This window comes from Passer domesticus, chromosome 1 (genome assembly GCF_036417665.1).
Source record: "Passer domesticus isolate bPasDom1 chromosome 1, bPasDom1.hap1, whole genome shotgun sequence".
NCBI lineage: Eukaryota > Metazoa > Chordata > Aves > Passeriformes > Passeridae > Passer > Passer domesticus.
In genome coordinates, this window is record NC_087474.1 from 6994237 (window position 1) to 7015249 (window position 21013).

General features: G+C 38.4%; 1 protein-coding gene across 3 annotated transcripts in view; it reads right to left on the reverse strand.

Moving 5' to 3' along the window:
- Window positions 1-1546: 1546 nt before the first annotated feature.
- Window positions 1547-21013, reverse strand: part of PAXIP1 (PAX interacting protein 1) — a 31035-nt gene continuing 11568 nt past the window's right edge. For 2 of the 3 annotated variants that reach the window (XM_064433486.1, XM_064433568.1), the window contains exons 6-21: window positions 19784-20428; window positions 16347-17061; window positions 15476-15570; window positions 14422-14517; window positions 13950-14087; window positions 12513-12634; window positions 11830-12014; window positions 11660-11703; window positions 9262-9329; window positions 8770-8872; window positions 6471-6639; window positions 4839-4939; window positions 3542-3676; window positions 3383-3458; window positions 2817-2881; window positions 1547-2326 (exon numbers count right to left, since the gene is read on the reverse strand). In XM_064433486.1, the coding sequence (XP_064289556.1) occupies window positions 2315-2326; window positions 2817-2881; window positions 3383-3458; window positions 3542-3676; window positions 4839-4939; window positions 6471-6639; window positions 8770-8872; window positions 9262-9329; window positions 11660-11703; window positions 11830-12014; window positions 12513-12634; window positions 13950-14087; window positions 14422-14517; window positions 15476-15570; window positions 16347-17061; window positions 19784-20428 (2769 nt within the window). In that variant the 3' untranslated portion in view covers window positions 1547-2314. The remainder of the gene's footprint in view (window positions 2327-2816; window positions 2882-3382; window positions 3459-3541; window positions 3677-4838; window positions 4940-6470; window positions 6640-8769; window positions 8873-9261; window positions 9330-11659; window positions 11704-11829; window positions 12015-12512; window positions 12635-13949; window positions 14088-14421; window positions 14518-15475; window positions 15571-16346; window positions 17062-19783; window positions 20429-21013) is intronic. The other variant, XM_064433644.1, reaches the window with a different exon arrangement.

The following is a 21013-nucleotide window of genomic DNA, read 5'->3' on the forward strand; positions in this document are numbered from 1 at the left end:
TGCTGAGCTGAAAGTGCCAGCACAGCCAAACCTGTTTTCCCTCTGCCTCTCCCTCAGCGAGGCTCTCACCTGCACCCTGCTCTTGCAGCAGGTCCCTTCAGCTCCTAGGACCCAGCAGGGCACTGCCACCTGCCTTGGGCCTGACTTTGTGCACAACTGAGCTGACTCCTGACCTCTGTGTCTCTGAAAGCAGCACTTACACTTGGTAGAACACGTTGCTGGGAAGGCAGGCAGAAGACTTGCTGAATGCACGACAGGTACAAAATATGCATTCAAGTTAAGATCTATGTACCACAAAACTGCAAGAGCTGATAATTGTTTTACAGGAAAAGGCACTGAAAAAAATCTTCCTGCCACTTGGTAACGAGTACAATGAAGAAAATCTCTTCATTCAAAGAGATTAACACAGATTTAAATAATTTCAGTATTACATTCTTAAGTGGGAAAAAAGGTGCATTTATTTATCCAGTAAAAACAGTGTTCATGCAATATATTATGATGTTCTTTAGGGTGGGATTAAGTTTATTTTCTGTGTTCTAAAAGATTCAGATAACTAAGCTACTTTGATGAACTGTTGAGAGATGTGTCTCTGCAGGGCTCTTTAAGTCAGGTTTCAGAGATGTTCTCTCCCTCCACTGACAGGGAGACCAGACTTGCCAGGTCCACGTCTGAACAATTTAAGTAATTTGTACTACAACTCATCAACCAACAGTTAACTCCCACTGCAGTCCCTCCATTTTTAATATTTTTAAAGTTAATGCACAAAATCACATCATCAATTTCCAACCTTAGGTCTCCACATTACAGACTTTTCTTTCATCTGTCATAATGAAAAGGAAGCTGAACTTCAGAGAGCTGAACATCACACTAAGAATAAACACAGAATCCTGACATAAGTAAACAGCAGTTGTGAAAAAGAACCATTTCCTCCCATCCTTACCACACCTATTTAAACTTTAATTCACCTAAAACCATTGTGACCAAAGTGCAACATTCTCATTTATCCCACTTTGCCACCTTACAGAAGTCACACTGATAGAAGAGGATCACCATTCTGTGATCCTCATGTAGCCCCTAGTGCTCCCAAAAGAAAAGCCAAGCACGGGAGCAGGTCAGGACATGGATACAGCTGAGGAACCAGAGGCAGCAATAAAAGGCAGCAGGCACACAGTGACTCTGTGGGACCTCACTCATCTCCATATTTACTACCACTGTGTTCTTACAGCAGCAATTTGTCATTCACTTAAAGCACTTTGTTCAACGAAGGCACTGGCAGAAAGGCAACAGAATCAGTAAATCCAAGCAGCAGCTGGATTTAAGGCACAGCACAAAAGAGATTTGAAATCAGGAATTTCCCTGATGGGGGAGTACAGATACTCACTTGTCTATACAGCATCAGAGCTGAATTGTCTTGATGATCAGAAAGAAAAGAAATGATTTTAGGATCACTTTTTCATCTACTGGAATCTAAACTGATAAAAATGGTCATATCAGATTATTAGAACTTTGTGTGTTTTAGGAAATACCACTGAATATAGATTCGAGAGACTGTTTTTTTAATATTTATTTAGTAAAACTCACTATACAAACAAAAGGTTATCACAACAGTGGAATATGCAGGGTTATAGTTTCTCCTTCAAGCTGCTTCTCTGCTTCAGTAAAAACAAATATATACATTTACAATTATTTCCCTTTAAAGCATTGGGATTCATATATTAAAACATACCTGGTAAAATAAGCTTAAAATAATTTCACATTGCTTGGAAAAAGATTTGAGTAATTTACTCTTACCAGAGTGCCATTGTTGCACAGTATTCAAAAAAATGAACAACCACTAAAATATAGAGTAAAACATTTAAAAGTACATTTATTTCAAATGTGGGCAAAATATCAATATAAAAGAAAATAGAGTATAAGAAATAAAAATAAAGTACAAAACATTTTCATCTTCGACATCCATAATTTAATAGATAGCAAGCCCTTTTATTTTTACATCCAAATTACACTTTTGGCTGAAGTACCATAATTTATTTTTAAAATGCTTAAAAATGGGCTCATCATGATACCTAAAGTGGGCTCTTTTAAAATGGTAGTATAATACAAAACATAGTAAATTATGTTTCAGCATAATAAAATTACACATCCTAAAAAAGATGCAGTTTATTTTTGCTTTCCTGCTTTAAACTGCTCATCATCCCTAGGAAAACAGCTGGAAAACAGCATCCACAGGAAGTTCTAGTTGCTTTGTACAATGGCTGAACAGCTAGATATAATGCTCCAAGGATTCTGGAGCAGTAAGGCATTTTACTATCCATCAAGTAAATTTATATGTGAGCTTGTTAAGGAAGAACAACTGTAAGAAATTATAAAGTCTATAAAAAACATGCATAAAGACACAGAGGCCTTACTGGTCCCTACATTATCAAACAGGGTCTATAATCTTCAGAAAAAGCTGTTTTCCTCATCTGAAAGTCATTTGTGCCAAATATTTCCCTTAGTGGCAAGCTCTTTTCCCATTACCTAATAGTCTACTACTTACTAATTTATTCTTCTATTTACTAATATTTACTACTGACCACTACTGACTACTAATACTTACTGTGACCACCCTGCCTTCCTCCTCCTTTGAAGCATTTCCCATCAAAAAGTAATTCCATGTTGAATTTAAGCTACTTTCTTGTGTGTTAAACTACCTTCCCACCAAATAAACATTATATATCCTAAAAAAATACAATTCATTAGCTCCTTAATTAATTAAGAAAAACTTTTAGTAAACCATACTCCCCCAAGCAGCAGAATGTCTTTACACAAAAAGGATATGATTCATAATCCAGTGTTTGAGTAAGCACTCCAGTCAGGACAAACTCAGCATTGTGGACATCTGGAAAATCAGAATTCATACAGTTCACACCCTACACAGAAATTCTGCCTCATTCTGCACGTGTCTCACACCTGACACTGTTACTAAATACAGCATTTCTTGGGGCTCTACACTGAAGGGAAAATAACTAAAGTGAAAACCCCTAACTCACTTGATGAATACTGAGCTGGTGCCCTGGTTTCAGTTAATTTTCTTCTTAGCTGGCAAAGGGCTGTGCTTTGAATTTAGGATGAGAATAATGTTGGTAACACACTGATGTTTCAGTTGTTGCTAAATTAAAAAATTTATGGTGAACTGTCTATTAAAAAACTATTAGATATATCCAGCAAACAGCTGGCTTGGATTTCTCCATAGTTTCCAGGATAGCCCATGTATTCCTCTATTAGTACCTGAAAGCTTCAAAAGATCTCTGTATTTGTATAACAATGATAACTGGGAAATAGAAAAAAAAAATCAAACTAACAGTTATACTGTTCAATCACAACAAAAGCTTATACCTACCTATGCCTCGTGCAAAATATTCTCGACATAAATGAAGGTCATTTTCACAGGAAATCAAGATTATCTCTGGCAAACTCTAAAGGAAAGAAAGTCATGGTTAGCTCAGAAGAACATGGTAAGACATTATAAATAAATTTTATAAAGCAACACTCAACACACTTTGTTCTGCTTATGCTCCATGAGTTTTCGGAAAGAAGGTTGTTTGGACAATACTTTTCCTCCTGCACACTCCACAATGGCTTTCATGGTGGAAAGACTGGGACAAATTCCAGGTGTAATGTAAAAGTATTTTCCCTAAAAAGAGAAAAGGAAGAACAAGAAAAATCATTATTATGCTAATTGATTTCTCTAAAACATGAAGTTTTAATGTCATGTGACACTTCTTTTATAGAACAGGGCAGGTTTGTAAGCCTTTGGGGTTGGGCTTATGGACACAGATTCATCAGTTGATGAGCTGTCCTTAATTACTGCTGATGTTTCCCCTGGAGGGGCAAATGCACAATTCTGATGAATTTGAACAGTCCAGGTGTGCCTATTTCCACAACTGTAAAGTAACAACTGCAGCTTGGTAAGACACATAAGAACAATGCTCCTTGCTTCTTTGAGCACAGGGACATCTCAAATGTTACAAAAGAACTTTTACCTTTTAATTAACACCCAATTTATTACTTCCTGACAAAAATTATTCTACTATTTGACTGAGATGGGAGATCAGATCACTAAGTAGATTATCTCTGTTTATCAGCTAGAAATAAAAAAACAGAAAACACTTTGCTATTTAATCTACAAATCTGAGAAAAATGTAGTATTTAGACATCATAGAAGACAGAGATCCTAATTGATCACAGGTAGAAAAAATACCTGTTTTAGGTGGTTTGCCTCCATAAACAGTCTGTAATTCAGTTAGGCTGAAGAACCTTTAGCAACTCAGATCTCCAGATACCTCTCTGCACTGTAATGTAATTTTAACCAGAGGCATGAAACAACCTCACACCATCCTAGCAAACAGCCTGGTGGAAATGCAGTCTCCAAGGAGACTCACACTAAAACTCCCTGAGGCTGAAGGGCAAACTCACTCTCACACTCCCATTTTTATGGGCAAGTGCTCTGGCTATGAGGCTGGTGTAAAAAAGAAAAGAGAAAACAAAGAAAAGAAAGTCCCTTCCATAAATAGCTTTTTCCAAGTAACGGAGCAATGTTCTAAATTTTGGAAGGGAACAAATATACTGAGAGTGGTTAACATCTACAGGATCCAGTCATTCAGGGGGTTTACATCCACCCCAATGATGCTTAGGCAGTAAACAGGCACAAAGTCAAAACCAAAATTTACAACCAATGTATCGTGTTATATGCCAGCCTGCTCTACTGCTTTCAGCTACAAAACCTGTGGTCCCAGTGCTGAAAAAGTTAGTTTGAAAAACTCCCAAGTATTTAAATGCTGTGGTAAACTGCATACCTTGAACAGTGGAGCTACTTGTGCTCTCTTTAGAGACTCCTCTAAACTAAAGCAGAAAAGCACCTCAGCTTCAGCATCTCTGAGCACAAAGTTCTGCTCATCTGAAAAAGAAAGACTGATGATGTGGCACACAAAACACAGACATCCCCATGGCCCAGGATGGAATCTGAGCAGAACACCTTGGTGGCAGTGGCTCTGAATGGCAGACACCTGCTAGAATTGAACGTGATTAAAACATCCCTCTTCATTAGGCTTCTTACAAAGATCACTACCAAATACTTGGAGAACTAAACTGTGGTTTACACTATACCTAACAACAATCACTGTCCTATCAAGTCCCTTTTTTTAACTTATTGGAGGTACTTACAAATTTTTATTTTTTGATTCTATGCAAAGGACAATGATCAAGCTGAGGATTAAGTTTAAATTCAAATTACTGTGACCACCTATGGGAGCCCAGAAACTCTCTTCAAGCCCTCACAGTCTTAACAGAAAGAACTTTTCATCTATTTTATTTGTCCTGTTATTCAACCAATTTTTCTTTTTTTTTTTATTAGGGATGGAATTTTAGTCTTTATCTTTCCACAAAAGCTATGTCAAACACTTTTCTAAATCAAATTTAATCTAAAACCCCTAAGTCTAAAAACCAAAACAAAAAATTATACAGAGAACAAATTGGTCTTTCCAAGGAGAATTCTGACAACTTGCAAGAGACAGTGTTAATATTCTTCCAAGAGACAAAAGAAACAGTGAAGATAATTTTTGTAAACAACTGCTGTATTTTCCATCATAATAACAGCTACAAAACTGAAACCAACCCATTAGCTACAAATCAACCTAATTTCAGTAAATAAGTAAATTACTTCAAGTACTAGACCACAACAGTCATCCTAAACTCCCTGGTTTGCTCATCTTGCAAGGGTTTTCAAATTAATCAGTTTCTCAGTTCACTGACGCTGTAATAAGCAAATTGTCTTCTCGAGATTTCTAAAAATCTTTGCTGGTTTATTAATTAATGATCCAGAGATCCAAGTCTTTACAATGGTTAGCCAGCAATGTTACACATTTTCTTCTTAATATTATATATTCACAAAACAATCATAAACCAAATAATCACCCTTTCAGAAAGGGTGAATTAAAAAATAATGCAGCCACAGGTAAAAATCTAAAAAACAGCTACCGAAGAAAGAAATAGAATACTTAACAATATCCAATCATTTAATCACCATAACACTAACTTTTTAAGTGTGTTTTTCTTACATTTAAGGGGGAAAAACTATATTAAATGAAAATTAAATGAAACAAAATATTCTGCTGAAAGAGAACTTGATAAAAAAAATCAAACACATAATTCTTGTTACAACTTTGCTTAACCATACTAACACAACTTTCTAAATCAAGTGGAATACAAACTACCTGCTAATATCATTATTTAAAAACTTTGCAAATTATTCTTCAAGAGGTGTGAATGATGACAATCAGACTTGTAGAATTAAAATTTCTGCTTTCAAAAGCTGAACTCCTTAGAAAACTGTAAGAAACACTGAAGTCAGAAGACAAAATGATGAAGTGTATTTAAATATGTCAATGAACTTTTATTTTACTATAGGAATTGGCACTAATTTAACTTACCAACAAATTTCTGGCATTTGAAACACTCTTCTAGCCACTCTGGAGTTACTATGTGCTTGACTACAGAAATTGCTGTCAGGAACTTGACAGTTCGGGTCACTTTACTGGCAATTAGATGGGTGCACTTCTGGGCAGAGTCTGCTACTTCACCTCCAAGGATATACAGTTTCTGAAAGTTGTACAAAACACAAACCAGAATGGAATAGTTGTTAAAAAAATGGAGGGAAAAAAGAAATTAATTATCATATTATACAGCAAATAAAACTAAGCTCCTAATGAAATAGTCAATGTAGATTTCTGTGTTACAGTGATTCCTTTACTCAAAGCTGATTAACTTTGACAGAATTTACAGCCACTGAAAATCCAGATATTTCCAGACATAAATATCACTTGGCAAGATTGAAAACAATTTCCCAATTCCACAGTTTTTTGGTTGTGGGTTGTGCTTTTTTAAAGCAAGGAACTAACTGTAAGATACAAATTAAAATTTTTTTCCACTGAAATAGGCTATTAAATTTTAAGTAAGCAATAATAAGAATATGTAATAATTTTGCTCTTTTTTAGGGGAGGTGCAGTACACACTGTAGCTACAGCAAACTTAATTTTGTTAGGTTTTCTTTAAAGAGAAAAGCATTTCATGAAAAACACATATTCCACATGCATTTTTGATGAAACTGAGCAACTATTCCCTTTTCCTTGGTTAAGCCACCAAACTCACACCAGCTCCTCACAGCTGCCATCGTATCAGTTAAGCCAGTCATTATCTGAAGGAATGAGTAACACAATGAACAAGCTGGTGAGGCACATCAGATTACCACAGGTGCTAGAGATAAAGAGTGCTCCTCTCATAAAAATTTCAAGGATGAAAAAACATTTGGACAGCTTTAGTAACCATACACCCTGGATTTCTGATTAAGACAAACATTTTGCACAAATAAATAAAACCCACAGCAATATCTATAAGCACAAACATTTAACAGTTTTTACTGCATGAATGCTTGGGAGTCCCAAAGCAAGAATTCCAAAGGGTTAGTGAGGTCAGAAGGCCTAAGAGGTCTCTGGCAGCCCTGAGCACTCCACTGCTCTGACAATGATGAGCACACAGGACACAGGGACAGCGCTTTTGGCTCTTCTCTACCATGCTCTGATGGTTTGTATAAAGATGACCCATGAAAATATTATTCAATGACACTGAACATCTCCAGTATTTAGTTCCTTCCTGGTAATAAACACCCAGGGAACAGGACATGGTACCCCTCTGAAAGGCAAAGGCTGCTTTTCCATGTTCACCTCAAGGAATTCTACCCGTGAGTGCCGACTTTGCAGGACTTCCACTCTGATGTGGAAGGGACCCTTTGCCCACACAGGGACAAAGATCACTCCTCCATCTCAGGAAGATGAGGAGTATCCAGCCCCAGTTAGGTATCCAAACTCTGCAGAGTTTTGATAGCATCAGTGCTGCCAGGTTTACATTCAAATTCACAAGCTTTGAGGCTGAAGTTGATTTTTTTTTTTTAAATTTGTGAGCCATAGCTGTTACAAAAACAGACTCTCTATACAATTGACCTGGAACCAACAGGACAGAAACAAGAAGTTGATTCTGGAACTTTATGGGATACACTGAAAAACATTATATGTCCCAAAATATTCAATATCAAGCTTCAAATGCACACACTGCAAAGAAAAAAGACCTCTGAAGCTGAACCACTTTAAAAACAAGTATAGGTGTAATAAAGAAAATATTTTATATTTTTGAGGACATCAAAATGTGTATTTCTAAGAAATGTAGTAACTCAAACTAGGCCTCAGTTACTTTTCATTATCTGAATATTATAAATAACTTACATTTAAGTTTTAGCACAGCTTTATTAGGCAACAGAACAAAACCTCCACAGGAACTTATCTCACACCTGCCATAAGCTTTGTCATCAGCTGTCTTTGAAGCATTTGGCACTACAGACAGCAACTCCACTAGAAGAATCCTGGGTCTTATCCAGTACAACCATCACTGTTTTTCTCACCTAAATCTCTTCATGAAATTTGCTGATTTAAAAACAAATGTTAAAGCAGTCCTACAGAAAGAAAAAGCAAGTAGCACAGCAGTGTAAGTAGTTAACTAAAGGAGAACAGCTACCAAATAAAACTCATTTCACATAAACCTACCCTAACCTCAGGGCTGGTAAGTACTGGTTTTTATCCACTAGGTATACGCTTATCAAGTCTTAGCAAAAATTCAACATCCATTAAAAAGCTGTCAGATGTTTCAATGTAGTTCACAAGAGATAAGCCTGAAAGTCACCTTAATGTACTGTTGCACTTGCATAGGTTCAAATCCTGTGAAGAGCACCATTGGTGTCAGCTCAGGGGTGAGTTTTTTAGTAGGTGGCGGCAGGTCTTCAATCCTACAGAACATGGGAAATAAAGCAGAATGTGATGGTTGGGCCCAAGGCTGTAGAAGTGTAATTTTGAAATTAGACATGCATACTTATGCAAGTTTTACCAATGGAATGACCCAGATGAATGACAATTAGGCATAACTTTTCCTGAAAAAAAAAATCACCATGCAGAGAACATGACATATTCTCCTCTTTCTGCACTCTCCCAGCTCTCTTACCACCTCATTCCCGTAGTTATTGTTTTATTCCTGCCAGCTGAGGAACTGGCAACATCCAAAACCCACTGCCAGTATTTCACTGAGCAGGGCACAGGATGCTGCAGGCTGATGGGCAGCTGACACCTCTGAGGAACAGTCAGTTAAGGACTACAGGAATTGACTCCTCGCTGTTCTTACCTCGCTCTTTTGGAAGACGGCTGAAGACTGGATTCATTTTGCTTTGGTTTCAAAGGCAACCTCACACCCTGAAATCAGACCAGTTACAGGCTTAGATCTGAATTAAACAAAGAAACCTACTTCTGTACTGAATTAATCACAACTGAAAATTACACCCTGCTGACCCAATGAGCCCAACAGCAAAGCTGAGCATCAGCCAAAGCTTCTCCACAAACTCAGGTAACCCTGGAAGTGCACACCAAATAGAATATTGTGGGACTTTTTTCCTTTAAGTAACACTGCTAATTATCAATGGAAAAGCCAGTGAATTAAATGAGAAGGAGACTGAAAAGCCTGTCCATTTGTTAAGTACATGAAGACTACAGTATTCTTCCTGGTGCTAAATTTAATGGAATGGCAATATCCCAGAAAATACTGTTATAAACAGAAGCTGGATAGAAAGTGCCACCTCCCCAGTAGCAGATCATCCTCTAGACCATGTGCCCAGGGGTGATCAAATGTAGCTTTTAGGCTCTCCTTGATCTGAGTAACTTGAAACCACAGCTCCCAGGTTGAGGAGTGTGTGACATCTATTTCCTTTTAACCTTCAGTACCTGAAATTTAATGAAGAACACGAGAGGCACATGACTAGAAAGACAGGCAGCATTGTACCAGCCTTGCTGTGAGAATGTTCCTTTGGGAGGAACAAGCCACAGGGGTTTGTTCAATGCTCTCAGGCCAGGCATTTTTATGCTAGACAGCCCATAGTACGAGCAGCTGGAAAGTGCACACATTCACATTTTGATAGACATTTCAACCATGAAAATGCAAGAGGTAGATGGCATCAACAGCATCTGACAAGACAGCTGTCCTCAGAAGAGGACCCCAAACCTCCAGACAAACAGAAATGCCTGCTGTGAAGGCAGTGAAGTACCTTGTCCTCCCTGACACTTCCATATGCCCAGCATTTTCTATTACCAAACCATATTCCTGTGTGGGCACCCACAGGGCAGCTGGGTTAGATTGTCTCCAGGAGCCCCCTTCAACCTAAATCACAAAACTCCCACCTCACACAGGCAAGAAGGGTCCCCACACAAATACAGAAGGGAAGGTACTAAATTACCCATCAGACCCCTGAGGTCTCCATTTGCTACACAAGACAAAACATGGACAAAAACCTGGTGTGACTGATCCACACAAAGAATGTATCCAGTTTTAAGATGAGCTCAACTGCTACGTGGATGAAAAGGGTGGTGGAGACAAAACCCAAACTGAGTTACTTAAAAGCTATTTTAAACACTAATACTGCATACTGAATCTTCTCAAGGACTGTTTAATTTCTAACAGCAGAATATTTTTCATCTTCAGGAAAATATGAAGACCACAAATTTTTTAAAGCATTTAGTTTTCTAAATGCGAGTTTCCTACAGGCCAATGAAACAAACCCACAAGGGTCTAGAAGAAGAATGTTTCAAACTTATGATCAGGAAAACAGCAGCCTATTTCTAGAGCTGAAAGGTATTCAGGCCATAGTGCCCAAAATCCCCATTTAAAAAATTGCTATAAATTACATTTTGAGAGTTACTAAGCAGCCCTTTTCTGGAGAGTTTAAAAGTGACTGAGATACAAGTGATCCAAACACAAGAGGTGAGGCAAAAAGTTTTTGTGCAATATAAATATTATCTGATAGTCACCTGTAGTACAAATTCACCTACATCAGGACATACTGTGAAAAATTATGAAGTATAAATCTGAAATGGGAAGAAAATTTACAATACAAAAACATGAGATAGGTGTAAGAGCTGACAGGGAAACTGCAGCTGAATACACAGGAAACATATTTTGCACAGTTCACAGAATGCTCTTCATGACAAAAATTTACTTCTATTGTATGTTTTTCAAGGATACATTTTTTCATTGTTCATTCCCACTGATATTTCAGGGTTATCAACCACACTTTTTAGCATGTATGGTATATTTTTAGATTTTAAAATACATGGTACATATGCCCATGGTTTTAGTTCCTAGTGTATATCAGAGAGATGATAAAGTAGTTCCACCTTTAACTTATAGTATGTATTTTACTTAAAATTCAGTCAATATTCTAACAAAATTCTTACTGATTTTAGGTGTTCTGTCTTAAAAACCCTTATGTAGTCTTATTTACAGTGTTAGGTACTGATTTAGAAGCCCTTTCTAAAGGTCTGATGTAGAAATTGAAGAGGGAAACATCTAGCCCAAGGTGTGTCAACAGTAACTTAATTTTGTATATCCCACTAAAATTCCTTAATTCTGCAAAAAGATTATTTCTCAGATTCCTCTAAATTAAAAAAAAAAAAAAAAGTACAACCAGGAGCTTCAGCACAGGCAAGGAGTGATCTTATCAAAACAGCTGTATACACACAATAATTCAACATACCATTAGAAGCTCTGGTGACACCTTTAATGGGACTCTCCACGCATCTAGGGAATGGAGAACAGGACAAAAATGACACCATTGCCAAATTGTTTACACCAGAGGAAACACGCTCCTGCTGATGAAACAGGCACATAAAACTGCTGCAGAGCAGAGGGTTTTGTGACTCTTACCCAGCAGGTTGAGCACCAGGTGCTGGCTGGGAGCGAGGGGGTCCTGGAGGTTGAACAGGGTGTAGCGGCTGTGCTGGATCTGCCGCAGCGCCTCGAAGTTCCCCAGCAGGATGTCACAGAGCCACTGCGCGTTCACGCACGGGATCCGCCACTCCTTGGCCTTCTCGTACTTCAGCCCGCTGGCCCTTGGTGGGCACAGGAGGAGAAAAAGAATTTAAATTGCAAAGAAATACGTAAAACAGCAATTTCTAATAAGAAACCTAAAATATCAGTGGTTTTTATTGGTCTGTTGTTTGTTTTAACTGTGACAGAGGAGATACTCCAAAAAATGCTTTTGTTCTACATGTCAGAACAAGCTGCAAAAGGAATCTTTAGACCTGGATTTAAATTTTCCCTCCTCCAACATTTTAAAGCAATCATTTTAAAAAGATATTTTATTTATGGATGATCTAAGAGTCAGCAGCACTTAAGAATACTATAAAATAGGAAAGTTAGAAATTACTTCTGTTTTGCCTGTGTTCAGAGGCCAAATTTATCACTTAATATGTGCTGTAATTTAGTTCAAGAAACAACAGCACTAAGTTTATCATTATCAAACTGCAGAACTGATTACAATTACCATGTAGCACCTCACACTCAGAGAGGCTGCTGGGAAAGCAAGGTCTGTGGAGAGCAGCACTTACTCTTTACAGATGAGAACTGTATTGCTGCGACACAGGTAGCCCGTGTACTTGGCACCTGCTAGGTAGGCCATGAGCTTGAGGTCATCTCTGTCACTGTCAACAAATCCTGTCACAGAGATTATCTGCAGACAGAAAGACAGTTTTAAGTAACTGAACATTTATGGCACTTACAAAATATGCAAAATATTTTTCCATGACTAACTTTTTACATTACAATTAAATGCACAGCATGGTGTATAAAGCACTCAATTAAAGCGTGGCTTGTAGGATACAAACAGTACAATTTTAAAGTGATTTGTTTATACATAAAGATTTCAGGCTTCTAGCAGCAGCTCTGACTCAGGAAGAATAATTTTCATTCTTCTGGTCAGCTTTTTCTTATTTACAGAGACCACAGGATTATCATGGACGAGCTCAGAACTAATTTGCTCCTTACATGTCTGCCATCTTCCTTCTGCTGCTATTTACATAGAGGCACACACAAAAAAATGCTTACAACACAGTGCTCTAGTCTAAAAATCTGAAAACTGTGCTCAACTCTGCAATGAAGCCAAATAAACTGTGCCAGCTGATCATAGCTGGTGAACTGTAATTCCACATCTTCCTTTATTATCTTTAATCCTGAAAGGTTTTTGGTTTTGCCATTCTCACCTTTTCCTTAGGGAAAGGCAACAGTACTTCTGTTTAAAACTGTGTTTATTACATTGCATATTACATTTACAACTAACCACTGAGCAGACACACATGTTGTTATACTCTGATTTTCCCAAATCTGTATTTCTTTTTATGTCAGTCAGGACAGGCTATTAGCAAGGCCATCATCCCATATGTCTGCATCCAGCACAAAGAAATCCAATGCCAAGACATACTTTGGCATCTTGGTTTATACAGCATAGCACATTCCAAGATGCCTCTCAATGAACTGAAGGTTTTCAATTCCACAAAATTCCACTTTCACAGCTCCTTATTGCACAGGCAATGGAACTGTGACCTCCTATCCTCTCATTAGCAGCACAGGCTTCCTTTTTAGGTAATTGCTAAGCAGTGACTAAGAAAAACCCTCAAAAATCCTCTCAAAATCCTGGGTTATGGTAAGGAAGCACATGCTGTTTGATGTGCTGCTGCTCTGCTGCTATAAACTGTGCAGCCTGGATTGCTGCTACCTTGCTATGTGCAAGTCAGGCCATCTTTGCCCCTCAGTGTCAGAGGGTAACTCACAAAGGCAGGTGCTACTCACCACTCTGAACTCAGGAGACCTGCAAAGCACTGAGAAACACCTGGCAGCAGCACCACATCAACACAGCACCTTAGCATTAACAGAAGCTTTTCTTCCAAGGCAAAAGAAATGTGTAAAGCACTTTCTAGCTCTGTTTTAATACTGCTCATGGAATGAGCAATGAAGCAAGCATTCTTTCAAAGTAAGCTTTTCCTTCTTACATGTTGAGAACATGGCTTTCCTCCTGGTGGAAATGCCACTGGAAAATGAAGGGCTCGATGAGGTGGGACCATCTTCTTCTTTTTCAAGATTGCATTCAGCCAGTGTGCTGTAATACATCTCTTCCTTTCTCTTAAAGCCTAGGAACACAGGCACAAACAGCTTTTAAAACACAAAATACATGGGGGGTTTTTTTAAATACTTTTTCTACAAATCAAAGCTTAGATTTTAATTGTTTTTCTCTACATTTTAGACTACTCATTCTCACAGCATGTTCCTTAGTGCTCTCTGGAACAAGTCTACTACGTGCACTATGAAAGTTTGTACCACAAGACCCCACAAATCATAAAAAACCCCCCTACATTATGGGAAACTTTATATTTGCTGTCTAAGCATGCAGCACAGAGTGCAAAGCCCTGCCTTTGCAGTGATAAAATGAAAGCATGCACCAGTGCAGGCTCCCAGCTGGCTCACCTGAGCATACATGTTACTGACTTGGCTTTCACAGAGAAGGTGAGTGCATCTGCTCGTGAGGGTTGGGTCCACTGTGCCACCATGTGCTTGGATGATCTGGTAAGAGAGTAAGTGCAGAACTTCTAGGATATAACTATTTTCACATTACATTAAGAAACAAAAAGTCTGAAATGAAAGTCCACCCTTTAGGACACTGCCACCATTAGCACCACTTCACTGAAGAGTTACCCCCCAAAACTAGGTCTGTTATCTAGCTTTAGAACAATTTTGAAAACAAAAAACAAAATTAAATATGCAGCTTTTCACTGAACAAAAAGTCTACCTTTTAGAAGAAATGGAAAAAAACCCCGAAATAAAGATATATAAACAAAAATAACCCTTCTCATGTTTTTTTATTTTTCAGTATAACTATTAAACAATTTTTCATGAACTATTCAATTCTATCTCAGCAATAAACACAAGTGCTGTTAAAAATGTCAACAGCTTACTTGATTATGCAAAATTGTAGGGAAAATTCAACTATAAAATCCATCAGAAGTTTCTGAAGAACATCAAAGTCCTCTTATTTAGGAAAGGATACAATCAGATTTTTCTGAAAAATAGAAGTTGGCAAAAAAATAGAAACACTCTATTCTTCCATCTTATTCACTCAGGTGGATACCTCACAGGCTACTAAATGCCAAAATTATATGCAAAAAAGAATGTTTTTATACAATCAAGTTAATGCTAGACAGCGATGCTATATTACATTTGCTGTACTACAGCTGCCTGATTAAAAGCATAAATAACTGGGAAATAGTTAAGGCTGCAACTTATTTAGATCATGTTCTGATTGAAGACTTAATTCAACCAGGCTGCACACCTAAAGGATTTCTATTACTTTTTCTGGTCAGCAGCAGTTGAATAATATTTTTTTAGTTTGTAACAGAAGAATTACACAAAAGGATGCCTAAAGAAGAGTGAACAGTGCTGAAGTATTTCCAATGTTTTCTTTTAGAATTTAGGGACTATGACATGATGTTATAGTTTTTTTAGAAATACTGCACAATCTTACCCGTTTCCAGGTCGCTAGCAGCTGCTTGTCAGACATCTGCTCTGGGTAATCAGCAATTGCAAAGACACAGCCCAGTAGGAAATACTCTTCTGGAACTGAAACAGTTTGGCACATAAAAAACAAACGATTACTTAAAAGACTGAAGAGTTCATCTCAGAACACATTTGCTACACTGAACTTCTCCTATTACTGATTATAAACCTCCTAGGTGTACTTCCTTGGAAAAAGGAGGATCCAAAATCTCAAAGCTGAAAGCCTTTAAGGCACAGCTTAACCCAGAGTCTGATTTTTTTAAGGGTAGTTTTTTTTTTCCTGGATGAAGAGGGGCTATAGGGGCAAAAGGAAGGGTCACCAAAAAGAAAACATAAGACCACTTCCTCTTTTACAAAGACCAGCTACGAACAGCCAAAACAATCAAAAAGCTTTCAGTTCTACTATAATTCAAACCAAGGTGTGACAACTTTCAAATACTGAATCTTTAATAATTTACTGGTATTTCCAAAATTGTAGCTGTTTGAAAGTTTCCCCCTCCCACTCTTCCAAAAGAAAGTTTTTGAACAATTGTGCTATGCATTTACTAACACTGTTCTAAAAGTATAGGTTGTGTGCCTGTGGTATCAAGCGTATATTTGGAAAGAGAATGTTCTCAGCATTCTCATGCTCTTCAGATTGCTGGATCATCATTAGCTATTATTTAAGTATCTGCCTAAAAATCTGGGGAATAGTTAAGGCTGCAACTTATTTAGTTCCGAGCCACGAGTGGCATTTCTTACAATCCCATCCTGTAAACACAACATTACTTTTTGATATTCTACCCCACTTCACGTCATTAGCTATTTTTTTCCAGGATCAGAAGACAATAATTACTAACTCTCCACCGCTGGATCGTGCCCAAAAAGCGGCTGCTGCTGCAGTTGCTGCTGCTGCTGCTGGTGGTGTTGTGGCTGCTGGGCTGCAACTGGAAGCTGTAGTGCTTGAGGTGTCTGAGTTAAGTGCTGCGCTGCCTGATTCTGCATTTGCTGCTGCTGATGCTGCTGGTGTAGTCGCTGTAAGTGCTGCTGCTGCAGTTGCTGCTGCTGATGTTGCAGCTGTTGCTGTTGCAGCTGTTGCTGTTGCAGGTTCTGCTGCTGCAGCTGTTGCAGCTGTTGCTGTTGCTGCTGCAGCTGTTGCAGCTGCTGTTGCAGCACATGCTGCTGCTGGAACTGGAGCGGCTGCGGAGGGCGGTGCAGCTGCTGCTGCGCGTGGAGCGGCTGCTGCTGGAACTGGAGCTGCTGCTGCTGGGAGAACTGGTGCTGCTGATGGACTTGCTGCTGCTGCTGCTGGGGAAACTGGTGAGGCTGCTGCTGTTGGAAAGACTGCTGGGAGATCTGGGGCTGCTGCTGCTGCTGGAGCTGCATAAGTTGCTGAGGTTGAAGGTGTAAAAGAGGATGGTGCTGTTGCTGCTGTGCTTGATGTGACTGCTGCAATAAATGTGTCTCTGGTGTTAGTTTCACTTGACTAAACAGCACCACATTTGGATGTCCCTGTTGGCTATGATTTACTTGTTGCTCTAAACTTTTTGTAGGTGCTGAAAGTGATTGTAATATCTAGAAAACAAAGATTATTTTTGTGACCTTTTGGTTGTCATTCGGTTTAAAAAATATTTAAAGAACTACTGGGAAAATACAATACCTAAAAGAAAAGAGCCCTACTCCTAAATACCTTGTGAGCTAAACAAAAATCTTTAACTGCCTAATAGCAAAATGAAAAGACAGGACTTACACAAAGAGAAGTGACTCCTAATAAACAGCAATGCATATTTTAGTTAAATTTAAGATTCAAGCCATCCCTGTATTATTAATAATTTTTCCAACAGCATTATGACTATTAACACTATATTAAAAATTACATTGATCAACTGCAATATTAATTTTAAAGTCCTGCTGACCCATTAAATTCAGAGCTCAGTTCCATAGTCCTATTTTCACTTAAAAATTGCTAATGATACCTTCACTAATTAGTGCTGAAACCTTCATTAATTAGTGCTGTTTTGAACCAATTCAGGAATATATAACTTGTTTTTTCATTTCAATACCAAAAAACAAAGAAACATTGATCTGCTGAGCACTAAGGGTTTCTTGGGAAAAAAACCCAAAACAATCTAACTTCCCTACTTAAGAATACTATATTTTAGGTTTAGAGAGTGCTGAAGCAATCTAGATTTTAATTTTATTTTTAAATGTATAACCCATTGTTAAGAGAACAATCATTTCACACTAAGCAGACACAGGACAGGAAGCAAATTTTTATGCATCGGAAAAGGGAAAATTAGCCAAAGTTCTAATAGATTACGATGAGTTCTACATCTTTATTAAAATATTTTAATATAAACTACCTATTACAAATGAGAAGGAGCAATAGGAAATTCTAGACTTGCCATTCATGAAGTCTTTTAAACATGAAATCAGCTTTGATGAATCCTGCAAAGCTTGTTTCCTTCACCCTCACTACTTCAACACACAGTGTCACCTTCAGTGCCGTGTGTGAGAGAGGAATCAAAGCCCATCACTAGAGCACAAAGCCAATTACTGTGTCCTCTCAACCATCCATCAGCTCTCCATCAGAGGTGGCTCAAGTGTTTTCACAATGCACATCAAAACATCTCAGGTGTCATCTAAATAATTCTGATGTGGTTGGTATTGCATGGTGTGCGGCCATGATTATCAATGCATCACCCATCGCTCATGTCTGGGCAGCACCACAGCAGAAACATTCAGTAAGTAAAAATAACACACACAAAAAATGTTTCTGTGGCTTGGTGTGAGGAGCTTCTCTGCACAATAAGTAGCAAAAGCCCAAATTACAGAAGCTTCAAGACATGTATTTCAAAATAAAGGGATAAAACCTTCAAAAGCATTCTGTGGCTATATTCAGAAAGTAACTATGCATCTGTAAACAGCTGGTTTATGACAGATTTGGCTACTTGGCAGAAATCTGAGGTTCAAACTAAACACTAACTTTCCAAGAATGTTCACTAAGACTTGCACTCATCATTCAGGGCAGAAAGTAAAAGAAAAGTTAGAGGGGGAAAAGGCAGAATGGGCATTCCTCCCTCCAAGAAGCAGATTCACAATTCTAGAACACAGAGCCTTTCTGCACAGGCTGGAGCTGGCCCAGCAGCCTGAGAGGGGGCTTGGGACAGCCCTCACACATCACTCCAGCAGACCTTGGGTGAACAGAGACAAGCCAAAGCACACAACCACCAGTGCCCTGCTGACAGAGAAATACTTGCACAGGGACAGCACTGATGTGCATTTGACAGCACAGTGACTGGGCTGGAGGATGTGGTGGCCAACTCACCCACCCTGGCCAACTGAGCAAATGGCTGGCAGTTTTGTTCAGGCCTTGCCCAGAAGTCTCAGCCCTTAAACAATTCAAGGCACTGAGAAGAGGGATCTAATCAGATTTAAAATAAAGCCTGTATTTCCATTTTGTATTCAGACGTCATATAATCAGCACAGAATCAGCATTTCTGAGTGACTCCACACTGTGTGTTTAAGTACTGGCTGGAAGCCTCCACACTACTCTGGCACCTTTCAAAGTTTTACCATCAGATGAACATGAAGAAAGGCACCAATGCAATTATTTAAGTGAAAGAAATGTTTAACATTTACCAGTACCTACTTTACTCATGCTCCCTTCCCACAAACATCTAAGAATTTCAATGCTGCAGGTGCAGCATGCTCACTTGCTTTTTATTGTCTTGTAGAAATACATTCAACACAAGAGCTGCAATTATTTCATAACTACACAAGTGGCATAAGAAAGTGTAAGTTAGGACTTCTCCATCATAATATGCACACTATATAACAACCTAATGATGCCCAGCAGAACAATGCAGTATAGAACTGAACCTACTATGGGAAAAATCAATTCCACAATTTCATGTGTTTTATGGCATAAATAATTCCTTGCACTGACTGAGAATCTAGAAGGATCGGAAACCAGGTTTCCTGAACTAGCAAAATAATTCTAAATTAATGTTTTTCTCTTCTCTTACCAAGAAGTCCTCACCTAAAGGACTAAACCATACTGTAGTTATACATAGCTTTACTCTTCCATATGTTTTTTCCAAATGCATTCTGTGAACCTGCTAGAAAATAAGTTACTTATTATGGGGAAATTACCAGTTTGGCTACAATTTTAAGTAATAAGGGGAAGTATTAACTTTGGGTATTTTAAGAACAGCAAAAGGAAATTGAAGTTCTTGGACACTATAACTCCTAAGAAAAAGTCCAATAGCTTATAAATTAAAAATCCAACACTTACATGTGCTACATTTGATGGTCTATTAATCTGCTGAATATCAGCACTATTAGTAATATTCCTTAACGTCCGCACGGCTGGACTCCACGTGGCCATCATTTCCTGGCGGTCAGAACTTTGGGCACCTTGCACTGAAGCCATGAGGTTGCCTCTCATATCAGGAGGCAAAATGTTACCTGGCACTGGTGGGACATTGGCACACAAATTTATCAACCCGGAGTCCTTCCCTTGAGGCAACCTACGCTTTGCTGCAGATGCCTGTGGGATTTCAGCTGGTGTCCAGTTCAAATTCCTTTCTTGCTTTTCTGGAGAGGAATCGGAAGAATCATCAAACATCAGTTCCCCTTTTGCCTTATCAGCAGAAGTAGATTTTGGTGAAAAAGCTTGATCACCCAAAGGTGATCCTTCTCGAGAAGATGCTGGGCTTGATAATTTTTCATCAGTACTAGCCTCATTTTGTGAATCTTGTTCTTCATTTTCTGCTTCTTCCTCCTCTTCCTCCTCCTCCTCCTCTTCCTCCTCGTATATAATTAAACGAGGATGATAAGGAGTCTCTTCTTTTTTACTCTTATCAGCTATAGAATCCAGTACCCACTCTGGGGTCACAATTTTAATGCTGTCCCGTTTATAAGCACATTCATATTTTTCCTAGGGGGGAAAAAAAATATTTAAAGACAAAACCAATTACAAGTAAGTTCTTTGAGGTCAGGTCTAGAGCATGGAGAGGGAGGTTACAAGGATGCTGTCCACACCAAAGAATGATCTAGCCCAGATCCAACAGGACTTATACTGTGCAGAACCACAAATTCCAAGAGATAAAAAAAAAAATCCTAATTCTCCACATTTACACTATAAAGAACTCAGAAGGCACAACTGCAGGTGATGAATGTCTTCACTTGCAAAATTCTTCTCTAACCCAATCACCAAAATATTCCAACCCAGCAGTGAGGAACATCATGGTCAATACATCATGGTCAATTTTAGGAGGACATTAAGGTAAGTCCAAATAAAGTTTATGTTTTATCCAGTATAAAAAACGAGTAAAAAACCCAGCCCCACTATGAAAAAGCATTTGGGAAAAAAGTCAGAATTTGATAATGAAGTAGAGACAAATACTTAAGAGTTGATCACTGAAAAAAAAGCACTTCAGCAGGGATACAGCTGAAATCTTAAAGCTTCACTGTTTGCTTTCCTAATAAATAGAATAGACACAGAATTTGTGTCCTATTTATT